The 16,599-nt window shown below is 34.4% G+C and overlaps 1 protein-coding gene across 1 annotated transcript in view; it reads right to left on the bottom strand.

The window, feature by feature from the left end:
* The window catches only part of KIAA0825 (KIAA0825 ortholog), a 214,349-nt gene that overhangs the window by 136,414 nt on the left and 61,336 nt on the right, over nucleotides 1-16,599 (bottom strand). Inside the window, exons 10-12 of the mRNA XM_050913279.1 lie at nucleotides 14,346-14,528; nucleotides 7,387-7,497; nucleotides 2,060-2,199 (exon numbers count right to left, since the gene is read on the bottom strand). Coding sequence (XP_050769236.1) covers nucleotides 2,060-2,199; nucleotides 7,387-7,497; nucleotides 14,346-14,528 — 434 coding nt within the window. The remainder of the gene's footprint in view (nucleotides 1-2,059; nucleotides 2,200-7,386; nucleotides 7,498-14,345; nucleotides 14,529-16,599) is intronic.

The raw sequence follows: 16,599 nt of genomic DNA, 5'->3' as shown, positions 1-16,599 counted from the left end.
ACTTCATATTTGAGGAGCATTTTACTTTTTATGTACATTTCATATATCATATTACACAAAAAATGACAGAAATCCAAATCTTGTCACCTCCCTGTCCAGATAGCTTATAGTTACATACATGGAGTTTCAATAGCTTCAACAAATATCATAACCTTCTTATAATATTCAGCAACACTAAATCATGCATACATGCATTCCCCCAAAACACTCTTTCTACTGAGACAACTTTGCCAATCCCAACAGTACTCCCTACTATGACGGAGAATATACATTATTTCTGACCCTCACCATGGTACAACCATATGAGAACAATGGGAGTGCAATTAAATTAAATGTGTTTGTGTGATGCTTACTGTAAGTATCCCAAAGTATTGCTACAAGACAAAAAAATGTTATTGTTACCTAAAAAGATCTACATATAAGCACCTCTTTATACAGAATTTTTGCCTTCTGGCCTGGTTTTTAAAGGGAAAAGGAAAGACTGAGTGTAAAATAAAGTAAAACATGAGAAAGCTTTTCCTATTCAAAAAATTCCTATAATCTAGTTAAATACCAGGCAGTTTTGTTATCACTAGTGCAAATCACTCAAAAACTATGGTATACTTAGCTTTTTATCTGTTTTCATGCATAATATTATGCATTGCAAAATTTTACTGTTGATGACTACGTAATTCTGTAAGCCTTTTATCCTACTGAACAGAAGAACCCAAAACCATCATTGCTAGTACTAAGGTATAGCTTATTAGTCCAAATTCCCTTGTACTAATACATAACAGCTCACATAATAAAAAAATTTTAGCTTATATAGCATCAGAAAGCTGCTGTATAGGAGAAGGAATAAAAAATACAATCATTTTATCATTAGATAATTAGCCCTACTGAAATTAATTTAGAAGATATGGATCATTGCAGGTTTCAACTTTATCTAAACTGAAAGTTTATTCATACCAATATTGTAATTACATTAATAAAGCCTGTGTAAATAGCACATTTTCTAATTCAAAGTAGCATATATTTCCCTGAAGCTCAAGAAGTTGGTCAGTCAATAGATTAATACATTCTGTCACTTAATACCTGTGATAATTTAAGCAGCTAGTAAAATTCAATACTGGATAACACTAAGGTAAGAGTATGATCCTGATTAAACATTTGTCAGTCTTTGTAAAAGATGACAGGTATTTGAATAGGCAAGTGGATGCAGTGCAGCTCTCAATAAGATGCATGACAGAAGTGGAAGCAATGTTGTACCCCTGACAAATGTCAGACCCCTTCAAAATGACAGAATTAAATTATGTTATATCTAATATTATGTGGACCTAATAGGTTTTTTTTATAAGTAGGGAGAATTCTTTTGCTAAAGAAAGATAGAAACTGAGACTCTCATTCACTATTACTGCAAAAGTATGTCAAACAGGTGATTATACCATTAGCTTTTTAACAATCTGATCATTTCATGCAAAAGCTTTTAAAAGGAAAGATGTGATAAAGTTTGTTGCTTCAAACACAATATTAGCAGAATGAAAAGAAAACCTTGTAGAACCATTCTTTTATTTGTTCTACTGTCATAACGGCATTAATGACAGTATTAACATGAGGAAGCATATAAATGTACTTCTAGAATGCCTACAGGGACAAACATATAACAACTTAAACAAAACCTCTAAGAAGCTTTTCGCTGTTGAAATATAATTTTGAAAGTGATCTTTCAGACTACTAATCCACACTTTTAAAAATCTGTGTAAAGCAGTTGTGGTATCAAAGCTCTGTTAAGTTCAAATGTATTTTGACTCCTTTGCATTTACGATAGCAGCCTATTTTATCAAATTGTAGTCTGCTTTGAAACTATGAATACTCAGACAGACTGCAAAACATTCCCATTTAAAAAGTGATAATTTTTTTCTTTCTTTTTACACATTCAAGAAATGTCCTACTGATAAATGAATGGCTACTGATACCCCCCAAAAATGGTTGAGAGCCTTCCTTCAGTATTTAAGTAGTTAAAAATGAATTTGTATTTCTCATTGATATTCTTATGAGGATTGACAGTATAAATACTTACTTGAACTTCTCAGCAAAATTTTCACTAAGAGACAATCATGATGGAGCAATGTTTCCAAAAGCAAGTTCAAATTACAGTACGGCTGGGATAAGAGCAGTTTCAGCTGACCCTGGGCTGCCATTTCTGTGGCTGATGGAGTCCTTTCAAAATGTAAGATAAAGACAGAATAATGTAGTTAATTTATCTATTAAATTAATATCCTTAAAGTGCACATGTAATGCTAACTCCCTTAAATGTCAATTCCTCCCAGATTACTCTGAAAATGCTTTCATGCTTGCTTACTTTAAGGCAGCTCAGGGAAGGAATTACATTTAATCTCAACTAGCTAAAAGCAAATTAACATTTGGTAGTCTGCCAAAGTTATAACTGATACAAAGCAACCTCACTTATCTCTTCCATGGATCCATGTTTGCCTTGTTCTACCAGGCAAAAAAGATTTTTTTTTGTGCTTGAATAAATTTAAGGCTATTATTCTTTAGTTCACTATTACATTAATTGTTTAGTAAGAGCTCTGAAGTGTCCTTGATGAAGTATATGAAGCTCTTAATTAAAAAACAGAGAGAATGCTCACAGAGGCTGCAAGTTTCCACATTAAGTTGACAAATTCTTACACGTCCTGAAAAATCCACCTGAAATATTTGACTGGTTGGATAACTGCTTTGCCAGCAGGGAGAACTGAGAAAGTGTAGTACAAATTCATTAGCTTCTAAGGAGACTGCAGTTTGTTTTCTGTTTGTGGTTTCCATGTTCTGCAGAAGTTTAGATTTCCAAACAAAAATATTCCAGGGCTTCCTCTGAACTCAACCAATGACCCAACACCAACCAATTGGACCAATTAAATTTAAAAAAAATAATAAAATAAAATTAAAAAATCTTGACCTGCAAGATGTTTACCACCCATTGTATTTACTATTTTCTTCTTCTTGAAACATTTTTTAAAAGAAGTTTTCAAAATTGTATTGTGGGTAATTTTTTTCCTTGAAAGCTTAACTTTTCATTACTTTGAAGGTTTTAAAATTAAATTTCAACCAATGTTTAGCCATTGTATTTATTCATTTTGCCTACAAGTTTATACAACAATAGTTGCTAACGCTGAAAGTTTATGCACCACATACGTACACTTTTATGCACATAAATTTTACATGCACCAGTGCAAAAACTACGTACGCACTGACGTGTTAACTGCAGGCATAAACATTGTCTGCCAGTACACACACAACACCTTCAGCATCAGTTAAAGCCTTCTTCATCAGGAGCTACATCTTCCTGTCAGACTAGAGACGGATTTATATGCCTCTGCACATATACTTTATGTGCCATTTACAGACAACTATTGGGACAGAACTAAAATGGGTTCATGTGGCTGTTCTAACGGAGGGGAACTTCCCAGTTACGTTGCACACTTCTACGACCATCTGACTCAGCCAAGTGTGCCACCACCCAACTCTGCTTGTATGCACACATGAAAAAAAATCAGAGATGACTGCACAAAAACTCTGCTGTTCAGTCAAGGTTGCTATATAGACAATATACCTAATACAAACCTACAACGCCTGGAAATGAAAATGCCAGCTGATATACTCATCTAGTTTAGACCCTCACATGTACGTAGGTTTCCATAACCAGAAAAGCAGTATGCCACATATCTTGCAGGGCAACCTTGAAGTAACCTAAGGAAACCAAGCTTCCATAACCCCATTTCCCAGCAGGACCTTTACATCACACTATTATGTCAAAACTTCACAGTTAATACTGTAATAGTCATTTTAGTAAAGGAGGATTTTATACACCTCAGCCTTTGGGATTTTAACAGTAAAGCAAATACCTATGAGTTGATAAGCAATGTATGTGCCATGAAAACTTATGTACAGCTTTTGTGATTTTCATCTGGTACATGATATATAATCGTTGATAATGTAGCACTGGCTCGACAATTGCATTTTTGCATATAAGCACATACTGGATTCTAATAATATTTATCAAAAATATATACACATATACATTTAAATCTTGATAGAACTTGCAGCCAAAATAACTTTTCCATATTTAAAACACATATTGCATTCAAACTTTCAACATTAGAGCTTCGCATTCTTAATAGTATTATCTTAATTTCTGTGTGATTAAGATTAGTTATACATATAAACGCTAACGCATGTTAAGAACTAATTAGTAGTTAGTAATTAAAGTTTAAATTAAAACAATTACTATATTCACACTAGACAGTGCTGTGGCTGAGAGCAAACTCAACACTTCACTAATTCAGTTAAAATATATGGGCCAGTTTCATTTTGTTTCTCCCTTGAATGCCACGTTATCTTATCTAATAAAGTCACTCATTGCCTTCAAACTATAAGAAAAGGGACAAGTTTGGTCAATTAGATTTACGAAGGATAATATTTTAAATTACTTTAGAAATAAATGCCATTTTTAGAATATTTGAGTTGAAATAAAACTTGTCTGTCATTGACCAGATGGGAAGTTATCATGTTGTAATATACACCAGTTCTTGGCTCTTTAAGCCTCTTGCAAATTGAAATGTACAATGGTGTGACTCACTTGGAGGAAAAATAAAATATAGCAGACATTCCCTACAGCCATGAAGCTAGCACCAATAAATGCACTGAGAAGTTTTGTAACGTGCATATGGAGAGGCATATGTTCTCCCATCCTCGTAGCTCAGTACTAGTGAAAATAAGACTAGCCTCATAAAAAGTGACAAAAGGTGAAGTACATATAAATATCACACATATAAATGTTCAGTTTTGTACAGTAAAAGAAAAAAGAACAGAACTCTGATTTGCAAATGGTATGATTATAAACCCCAAATGAAGCAAAGAATGAATCACCATTACTACTAAACGAACTGTAATATAAATTATCAGTAATTATTTAGTTTAATGACCAACTATGTTATTTTGGTTACTATCCAAGATAGGAAAAAATAAAACCTCAAATGGTAAGTTCAAGATTTTATAAGGCAAATAAACATTAACGCTAATTCATGTTAACAACATTGACAAAGATGTTGAAGTCAAATAGATGAAAGAAAACAGACTGTAGCCATTTTTAGGCTTGAAAAATAATGTAGTAAATCTGGTTAAATAGTGAAATTGTAAACAAAATAATTTCAGGAACTAGCAAAACTTTCTCTTGAAATATCAGGCTTAGGAAGAGCAAATACTTAACAGGTACATTTATGCCAGGTTAGAGTCTTCAGTTAGAAATGAGGTGGCCACAGCTGGGAGGTGTATAATGGCCTGTGCTTCCAATTTTGTTATGGACAGTGAATATATATTTCTATTAGATGTAAGAAGTAAAAACATAAAACAATCCAGGAAGAATTAGAATGCTCTAAAAAATAGTTTTCTGCAATACTTAAACATAATGTGTCTTGTTAATACTTTAAATGCAATATTTCAAGAAAGAAAAGCTTCCATATCATTAAATATACAGTGTAAAACTGATAACAAAATTAGAAGACCTCAGAATATGTCCCTCAAATTACTTCATTACATACTGGGTCTTTCACTGTTTTTTCTGAGCAGCTGAAAGGTGTGTTGTTAAAAGAAAACATTAAATATTTTACCAATATAGTTCACTCATTACCACCAGGACAGTACACATGGCTTTATATATATGGACCGTCATCACACAGGTACACTAACTATATCTTCTCACAGATGTGCTTTCTTTTGGACTCCTCATTTTCCCATTTGGTGGTCAAGAAGATGTGTATTTTCTGACCTTTCATCCAGGGAAAATATGTAAATGCTGGATAGCTCTGGAATAGTTTTCTGCTATTTATTCAAGACTAATCTGTACTAAACAGCATCTGTAAAATCCTAATTTCACCTCAAAAAAGAGAACTATGTCAGACTGAAACAGTACCAGCATTTCCTTTATGTACTTTTACACAGCAGAGAGTGCTCACTTGTGAAGTCATCTTCCCAAACTCATAATTCACAGTATAATTTAAATTTTGAGTACTGGCCTTGGATTAGGGCATCAAAAAGCTTATTGTCTTTTCTACAATGAGTCCTTAATGACGCATATATTTTCCCAGAAATAGAGTATATCCCTTTTTAAGTGATCATGCAGTCATTCCCTCTCCTATATCCCCTCTTCTCCTCTCCTTTCTCTCCACCCATGCATAACTTATAGAGCCACTGACACATGTCCTTGAAGCTCAGTTGAGAGGTAAAAACACACGGTCTTTCAAGCTTTAGAAAAACTTAAATTACTATTTCAAGCAGGGAAAAGGACACATTCTGAATTCAACAGTTATTTACTCTGTCTGGCATTTCAGTTAGCCAACCACACAACTTTGACTCAGTCACAGCATCTATTGCCTCTGGTTCAGCAGGTATCAGAGGCACCAGGGAAGGAGGTAACAGTACTACTGACATGTAGTTAGGAGTGAAGGCTATGGAGAGAAATCAGCATGTTTTGTGTAATATGGGGCAAAATCATAGGGAAGATACTGTGATGTGCAAGGTACAGTATACTGTGTGTACAAGGTAAGAGGTAATAAATCCACAGCACATTGGTCATCAATAGGTCACCATAGGTCACCACTCATATGGTAACGTATTCCTCCAAAATATAAAAATACTTTATCAGAAAACACAATAACAACTCACAAAAGCAGCTTTTCATGAAAATGGAGAGTGAAAATCTCTCAGGAAATAACTTTTGAAGAGGAGGAGGAGGTGAAGGGGTTAGGAGAGGATCTGCACTGGTGTGGGAGTGCTTCAGGTTCAAAATTAGAAAGGGAATGACAGCACAGCTGGTAGCATATGTCTCATATGTAACTTGTCATTATATGCAGTGACACAGAAAAAGAAATTAAGCTTTTGCCTCTAATCATGCAGTAATCTCCCAAAAAATCAACTACGATCAAGCAGCATATTTTTCAATGAGTTATTTATATATCAAACCTTTTTTTTAACCAGCAGTCATAAACAGAGGCACACATTCTTTATCTCCCCTTTAATTATAAGTCTTTCAAAACAGCAACTGTGCTGAGCTACATTATTGTCAAGAGCTATATACTCTTTAATTAAAGCAAGAAAACCTTACAGATAATTCAAGAATATACTAGCAAAAAGCTACACAGTGCACTGCTTTCAGCATGACCTTTCTTACAGACTCTTAAAGATCAGGGAAATCTGCAATGAATTTAAAAAATTGTTTCTGTGTTTTTTTAAATCAGAATATTAATCAGACATTTATTCAGACATACTATTTGCAAAATGTTGTAACAGTATTTGATTAATATTCACTATCTGGTGATTCTTTTACAACAATAAACTTTTGATACTTACTTCAGTAAGAAAGAACAGGATGATGGTATGCAAAATAACCAGTGTAATGGATGATAAAAGACTTTTGAAAAATCTTGAGGAAGATGTTCATCAGAATTGTTCAGAAATGTCCTGAAAAAACCCAAATACTTCTGAATTACATGGAAGACTAAAAATCACTTTGGATCACTAGTACTAAATATATATAAATAGAAGACAGAAAATCCCTTAAGATAAATAGTAGTAATACATATATGCATACACACAATCACAAATCTATTTATGTACTGTTAAAAATGTCATTCTATAGCTTATTTATTTTCACTCTTTGAAACTTGGTATCTAGCACTGTTAATACTGTTAAAGCAGTTTTCTTCATCTTTTTACTGCTATATAGCACGTTTTCAAACTATGTTTGAAAATGCATTGAATAAGCAAATTGCTCTTCAGTCATTCATTTCTATAGCTCTTTTCTTTCTGCATAATACACGCATCATATTATCAATACTTTTATCATAATCATAACTAAAATATCTTTTGAAATTATAATGGTTCTCTTTTGAATAACATGCAAGTACATACAGACTTTGGATTAAACTGGACAAAAATTTGAACCAGAAGCTTTGGACCTTCACTGGCTTGTGAGAAATAGAATACTGGTTGAAAAAAATGGTGTTTTCAAATATAAGGACTGGTGAAGAATTAGATAAGCTAGTTTTATGTCACTTCTGCATTACTTCTCTTAGCCAAAGGATGTGAGAGGCAAAAATCAGATGTGTCCAATCCACTCATACAAAAAATTAACTATTTTTATTAATTAATGATACTATATGATTATATATAATTATAAGAACATGATTATATAATTTAATATTTCCCTTTATTATTTAATAATAGATAATAATAAATGTATTAGTATTTGTACAATTCTGTAGCAACCACTAGGATGCAATAATGTGTGCTAGGAATGGATGCTCCTTGACCTCTTCCCTTTTTACTCTCATTTACACTGAATACAATTCCAGCAGAGAGGATATAATCTGTTACATCCATCCTCCATTAACCATAATCAATTAGCACTTCTTTTCCACCTTACTTTTCAACTTAGTTGGCTGTGAATTTTTCATCTTAATAACTTTCCTTCTCTGAAGCTTGTTCCTTTATGTATCATGGCTGGGATTTTCTAAGTTATATAAAGAAGATAACTACCTCTAAAAATGCCACTTCTACAGAACTCATTTATGGTAGATTTGCTTTACTTTCTGGAGTGATTCAATGTCATTCCTACTTTTGAGTCAGTACTCTTTCTATTGCAGTAAGAGTAGAAGGACATTTAAAAATACCTCAGGAAAAGACATGAGGACTTTCTCAGGACAAGAGAATCTTTTTACAAGATATAAAAAAGCCACTGCCACGACATAGAAACAGTGAGAGTGAATCTAAACACTTAAAACTGGAGACAGAATGGAAACCCACTGGAATACAGCCTTCAGGAACTCCTAACCTGAAAGGTAAAATCTCCTCTTTCTTATAGGGTGCTTTGTCACCATGGCATTAATAGTATTTGTGTTTTGTCTTTCAATTATTTAAAATTACTTTTTAACTCTTTTTCACAGCTGCACATAAGTAATTTAGAAGTGTGGCTACATGTCTATAAGGTCACGGTCTGCCTATAAGACCCCAGATGAAAGAAGAGAGAGAATTACACTTGTTCATAAAGACAGGTGTATAGCTTCTGAACTTCTCCAAAAGATAGGGTGATTTATTTGGAAATTAATTTTACTACTCAAACAAAATTAGTAGGAAGAATTTACTACCTACTTCAAAATGATCTTAAGTAAGCAATATCTGAGCAGAAGGATTATCACATAGTGAATTTGTGCTCTTTGTGAATTCATGAAAACCTGACGATTAAAAATAAAGCTGAGATTGTAATATAGATAAAGGGAGAACTAAAACTAGAAGATAATTATTTTAAAGACAGTAATTTCAACATTGTGAGAAAACTAAAGAAAAAACATCTTATTGTCTCTCATCCTCTGAAATATTTTTCTTAATATAGCAACGCATAGAGCCAACTTCCTACAAGAAAGCGTGATAGATACAGTTTGGGTAGTAATCTAATGAAAAAAGACCACATCTTGTCTACTGATAGTGTATGAACTGTTTGAGAGACTTCTGGGCGAAAGCAGCTTGTTATGTATGGTTTCTTAGCTGTCTCCTAAGGACAAGCACAGGGCAGACTATTGGACTCCGAGGCTTATAACAAAACCTCTACACAAATTTTTAAACTGAGATGGAGATAATCTGAGGGCTTTAAAGGTTGTTTAAATATTAGAATAACTTCAAATACTAGAAAAAATCAACTGTCTAATGATAATACAATTCTGGTGCCAGCATTTCTCAGTGTCCACTGCTGGCTATGTAATTCTTGCCAGGAAAACCCAGCTCTGTGCCAGACAGTTTAATTCAACTACTCTTCTGACAGAAGTATAATAATAGCTAGTAGGAAATTTGTTTTGACTACAAGTTATGTTAAAGCAGCTGCCTATAGTCTCAAAGCAGTGGATAGCATCTGTGAAAGTATTTAATACCACAGCAAGATTCCAAGTTACACTAGTTCTATTCTTCAGTAGAGTATGACAAGGTGAGAATTGATCTTGTAAGCCTCAGTGCAGGTGTGAAAAAATGAGATGCCAACAAGATGCACCCTAATGGTATTTTCTTGTAGACTTTGAAGGATTTAGCTCTGTATAAGGAATAAACATGACTAAAAAGCAACTTCATGAATTATAACTCTTATATATTAAAATTAAGAGAAATATTTTCAGTTTTAAAAATTGAATGAGATATTTTTATCCAATAGACAGCAATTTTACCAATAGAATCTCTAAATTCTTCTCTCAGCATTCAAGTAATTCACCTGATTTCTTGTTGAGAAAGTAAGATACAATAATTCATAGTATGAAATCATAAAAAGCTGCATCCACCTTACTCTTTATGATCTTCCCTAGCAGAAAGATTGTCATCTCTTACTCAGTACAAAAGACTAAAGAATATAGAAAAAACCACAAGAATAGATCTGCTCCAACTTGAGCAACCCTCAACCTGGTGCAGAAGACAGTCTCGACTCTGAAGTCATAAATGGGTGTTGTACTACACATTGCCAGCCTGCTTCTCCTGGATAATTTCATTCTGTAAAAAATAATGAATGAAGAACAGCATTGGATTCTCTGACGTAATCCACAAGCAGCATTGAAGCTGTTAGATCCACTGCACAAAACCCAGCTACTTGAACTGAGTAACTGACAACAACCTTGTCCGTGAGTAAGACTATGATGACTGGAAATACTGAGGGATGAAAATCCTCTTTTTTCAGAGGTTTGGGTCAGCAGCAAGAAAACAGCAACACCTGGTAGTTTTGGGGAGCACATTCTGGAGACTGCTGTTGTTCAACAGCGTCCTCAACAACCTGGACAAAAGCGGACAGACAGAACACACATTTAGGACATTTGCAGGTCCCTAAACTGGGGGAAGCGGGCACAGTGGTTAACAGAACAAACAGTAGAGTGCCAAGTCATGGATGTCTGGGCAAACAGAAACTCACAAAGTTCACTGAGGTGAAGTACAACTTTTTGGTCCAGCAACAGAATTATAACCTAGGCTGGGAACTGACTGTCTGAGTACCAACCCTACCCAATCCCAAGCCTGGGGTTTATGGTCAGTAGGGTGTTGAATATGAGGCAAGAGTGTATTCTCACCAGAAACAACGCAAACCACACACTGGGCTGCATTAGGAGGAGTATGGCAAGCAAACTAAAGATAGTGATTCGCTTCGTCTACTCAGCAACAGTTAAGCTTTACCTAGAATATTTTGTCCAGGTGTTGGCCTTACAGCTCAAGGAGGATGTGAAGAAACTGGAAGGGACTAGACTGCATCATCTATGACGAGGTTGAGGGATCCAGGCTCCTTTACTCTGGTGAAGAGGTGGCTAAAGGGTTGAGTCATCTAATGGCAGCCTACAACCACCCAAAGAGTAATTACAAAGACAACATTGAGAAACTTTTCTCAGTGGGGGCTGGTGTGATACAGCAAGCCATAGCCAGCAGCTTTGAAGGTTCACACTAGGTATTAGGCAATCCTTTGCACTAAGGCAATACAGCCGTGGAACAGGTTTCCCAGAGAGGTTGTAAAATCTCAGTTCCTGGAGGTTTACAGGGGTCAGCTAATACAGTCATGTCTGACTACTCTTGGTGGTTGTCCTGCTTTGAATGGGAGGTTGGATTAGATGACGTCCAGCAGTCCTTTCCAATCAACATTTCTGTTATGCTAAAGTTACTTCAGGAAGGCCAGAGAAGGGTGAAGGAAAGTGAAGCACAGAAAAATGAGTGAGTATTAAAAACTGATGACCCAAGATTCATAGGTGAATTTAGGATCACATCTAGGTAGCCTTGTCATACAGAAAAGAAAGTGATAGCAGGATGCACAATGTTTGATTGCAAAATTAGGAAGAAGAAAGCATATGCCAGAATCACCTTATTTGAAGTTAAGGACATTATTAATTTTTCAGCACCCCTACTATTTTGTTGCATTTCAACAACATAATAAAGAACCTTGAATAATTTTAATTCCCTGGAAGCAATAGTTAATACAGCATCTCTAGTAAGTTGGAAATGAGCCAGTCCTATTATTAGACAACTCCTGGAAAACAATGTTCTGTCATCACCGCTTTTATGACTACACAAAACTTTCCTGAGCAGTCTAAAGATTAATTTAAACCTAGCCTCTGCAGGGAAATCTTCTAGTACCAAAAGAGAGCATGATAGATTTAAAAGAAAAATCTTTATTTCACTTCCAGTTAATTTTACCAAAGTTTTGAAAGATATACAGCCAAGCTAACAGATGGAAATTTTGATTATACAGCTGTAATTGTAAAGAGGACTGATGATGGATTAGTATTCCTTTAAAATCATGCATAACTTCTAAATTTGTTATTGGTAGATTCTTAACGTGATGAACTATGCACAACTCATTAAATAATGGACCTAGGAATTCAACATAAAATTCAGTATATGAAAGTGTTTCCAACTGGATACAGTCATTCAAGAAGCTAATTTGGCAAATTGTTTTTTTCTTTGTATTCTGGACACTGGGTTAGGTTACCTGACAAGTATTGGCTGTAATGAAACATACAATATAAAAAACTGTTTTGATAATGGAGTCTCACAGGTTTTGAAAATAAAAGTTCTGAATACACAGTTCATAAAAAATATCCCTTTTTACTTACACAAAAACATGCATCATCTCTCTAACAATGTTTTTTAGTGTTAAAATTATTTTTGTAACAATATAGCAAAATATGATATTTTTTGTATTCTTCTTAAACAAAGCTGCCAGATTTTGGTTATGATTTGCAGAGTACTTTGTAGTAAATTAAATGAGCTGCTACATCCTGCGCACGTCAAGTTTTTGATCTCTAGAAAAGCAAATTAGGATACTGAAATTTATATGCCTAAATATGAAACCTATATGACCAAGTTGTTAATCTGTAGCATTTTACATAAAACACAAAATATGCTGCCTCACTCTCTCCATTGGCACTTTGTTCTGAAACTCAGTGAGTTCTCAAGTTAGCACACAATTTTTAATTCCAGGTATAGATAAGTCTGTAAACAACATGGATTAATGGAGGAGACTAGAATAGCTACAGGGAACAGACTACACTACATATTTATTTTAGTCCATCATTCCAAGAGCTTTCATAAAGGAAAGGTCAAATGTCAAAATTGACAGTAGAAGCAGTTACAGCTACCACAATGTCCATTCCTGCCTCCATTACTAGTGCCACAGCAGGACTACCTAATCTGTTCATGAGTCACCTTCTTAATTGCTATTTTTTCATGAGCCTGCATTGTATAAGATCAAACATCCAGTTACAATCTACTTCTGCATGTTCCTCAGAGTCCACAAACATTAAAATGAGCCCCCACATGACAAAAAATATTTAGTGAAAGAAGCTTATTTAAGCATTTGCAGGAGGTCTCCACCCTCCTCTTTGTACCACTAGTATTACCTAGAATATTCTTATTTAGAATAATAAAATAAAAGCCAGTTGAATAGGATTTGGCTTTCTTAAGTTTTAGGTTTTTTTGTTGTTGTTTTTTTAATTTGTGATCTCACTTGGTATTGTCTGTTACACCAAATTTACAGCAGAATTTTTAGCATGAAAAAGCAATGAAAGGCTCAGACCCAGTTTCAGTGCAAGTAATGTGTCCTTTTGTTTACAGTTGTGACTTGTGAAGACATAATTTTATAAAAATGAGCATTCTATACTCTTTCTCTTTTAAAGGATATTTAATATTTGTTGAAGCATATTGGTCATGTAACCAGATGATCATTTCAGTAAATTATCTTTAAATTCCAGTACTTAGAGAATTATTATGGGATGACAGCAGAATATTCTAATCTACCTGGAAGCTGAAAGTAGGTCAATCTGAACTAGTAAGAAGATGAAATTTTTTCAATTGTATGAGTGACTGAGTCCTTGAAAACCTTACCAAAGGCTTTGGTACCATAGTAGTAAATGTTTTTAGACTGATAAGAATGTGTTTCTAACAAAACATGTCCTAACTGAACAGTAAATTGCAAATTTGGGACAGCAATTATTAATGAAATTCTACTGTTTGTGTTACAGAGGAAATCAAACCAGACATTCACTATGGTCTATGTTAACACCAGACAAAAAATGTGCAGTGCAGGAGTTTGATCCACAGCTAATAAAATCCCAGCAGATATTGGGCTTTAGGTAAGATCATAAAGATAAGTTCAAGACCAAATTGAGAAATAGGCAAAGGTTATAAAAATGTGTCAATATTATGCATTGCATTTGTATTTCAACACAATTATTCACCTTGTAGATGTACCCATGTAAGCTCAAGAACCAATTTTATCTCAAATTGAATGTTTCTTGCATACTCACTCATACAAATTCTTCAGTGGTGAAGTTAAAATAGCCAGCACAGAGAGCAGACTATTGCAGTGGCTATGTATTTTATAGATCTTGAGATCTCTGTCTTCATGTGGATTCAGAAACTCCTGTACAGAGCTGCAAACTGACCAGAGCATATCTTCAGTGGACATCAAAATTGCTGCAATATCAATTCTGTAGGGAAAATAAAGTGAAAATAACATTACTTAGGACATCAGGATAGTGGTAAATTTCAGTTAAATACAGCTTTCCTCTGACAACATAAAATACCTAAATCATAGCATAGACTTCAATTTCGTCTTCCATCAGTGGTGTAGGAATTCTGAATCCACTGCACTGTAAAAATTCAGCACTTCCACAGAAAAGTTGTTACTGAAACTAGTCAAAAGACTTAAAAAATATGGAAATTTCCTCTTCCAAAGGACAATGCCACTAGGTAGGAACAACTTACCTTCTAAACTACAACTAAATAAAATGAAATGTAGTTTTCTTTATGATAAAGTATAATCAGAAAGTATATACTATTTTCAAGTCCTGCTGGAGCAAAAATGTAATGACAAGTGAACTAAATCTTCAATTTGAAAAACTTTAACTGCCAGGCAACATATTATGATGTGGAACGTTTCTGAGTCACTAATCTGTTGCCTGTTGATATTGGCTGGCAGAGCATCATGGGTCATAGGCCTAAACAATAGCAAGAACCCAAACTACAACAACATAATCTCACAAGACTATGGTGATGTACAACAGATAGGAAACAGATGGATAACACAAAATATATGGCAGGCATGAAGTTGGACTGAAAAAAATACCTAAGTACCTAAAAGCCAATGGATGCATATGTGATCATCTGCATTTTTAAGGATCATCTTATTTTTGGAAAATCTAGGCAAACACATATGAACAGAGATTTGTCTATATTACAGATCAGATCTCTATCATTTCAAGAACCATTGGGAGAAAAGACCCCACCCCAAAGTATAGTATTATTAAAAAAAAAAAGTAAAACCTCTGTGATAAAAATATATTGAATGATATTAATTAAAAATTGTTTTTTTCATTTGTGCATGACTGGATAATTCAATTCTCTTAGTGACAAATTCAAGAACCACCTTATTAAATAAAACAGCTTCTCTACAAAATGACAATATAAAAAGTTCTTTCTTGTTCAGTATTTTGAAGCAAATTCATATAGAATTGACTAATACTACATTTAAGAAACACTGTACCAATACATATTCCTCATATTTCAGGGTATTTTTTTTTCCAGGAGATTTCCAAGAAAATCTCCAGGAAACCTCTCTGTACCTAAAGATATAGAAAGGCCTAATCACGGTAAATCAGTGCAGGAATAGAGCATACAAACAGGTATTTTGATACATAGACTAAAACTTTGTTTTTTTCCCACCTATTCCAAGAATGTGAACTTGGGAACGTTACTTAAGCTTCCATGACACAGCTCCTTTTCATAATAAAACTTATGATGACAGCACATAACTCGTAGCTCACACAGAACATATCTCTGCTGAATGTCTCTCATCTCCTACAAATGACAAGCTCTTAAGTTTTTAACTCGCATGGCCACCGTGGACTATATCACTTTCAAAATCTAAAAAGAGGAACATATTCATATAGGAAAGATATATAGCAAAGGGGCAGGATGATAAATACACCAATTTCTTCAGTGAAACAAGACAGTGGATAGAAAGAGAAAGGACAGAAGTAGGGTAAGCTGCCACCTGGAGACACCTGCTTTAGTATTTCTTAAAAAGACCCTCCTCTCTGGCAAAGCACAAGAATCCCAACAAGAACAACTTCCAGCTTCACATTTCCTAAAATGACAGGAGAAGGAATAGCCTCTTCCTCCTCTCTCCTTCTGCACCACTGGCTTCATTCTGGCAAATCTTTTGATGTGAACTCGTAGCTCTTCCACTTGAAAAGCCCTGTGAAAACCCAAACTCTATTGGAACACATGGAGTTTTCTTCATGAATCAATGGCTTGATTTCTAATCCTGATCCTGCCAATTCTGCCCATATTTTTGGTTGCGCCACCACTCCTCAATGCACTGTTCATCATGAGGCTTTCAAACCAATCAAGCAGTTTATGGAACAATTTCACCAAGAGTTCAAAAGAGGTCTTTGATTCTGCCCAGTTTAGTATATGACTACCAAATATACCTAAATATACAAAATATATTGAATTAAAATGAACATCAAAATACATAAATTGTGTCTATCCCTTCTG

Source organism: Gymnogyps californianus, chromosome Z, assembly GCF_018139145.2.
Source record: "Gymnogyps californianus isolate 813 chromosome Z, ASM1813914v2, whole genome shotgun sequence".
In the NCBI taxonomy this organism is placed as follows: Eukaryota; Metazoa; Chordata; class Aves; order Accipitriformes; family Cathartidae; genus Gymnogyps; species Gymnogyps californianus.
The sequence above is the reverse complement of the archived record's forward strand: the minus strand, read 5'-3'. Positions and strand labels throughout refer to the sequence as shown.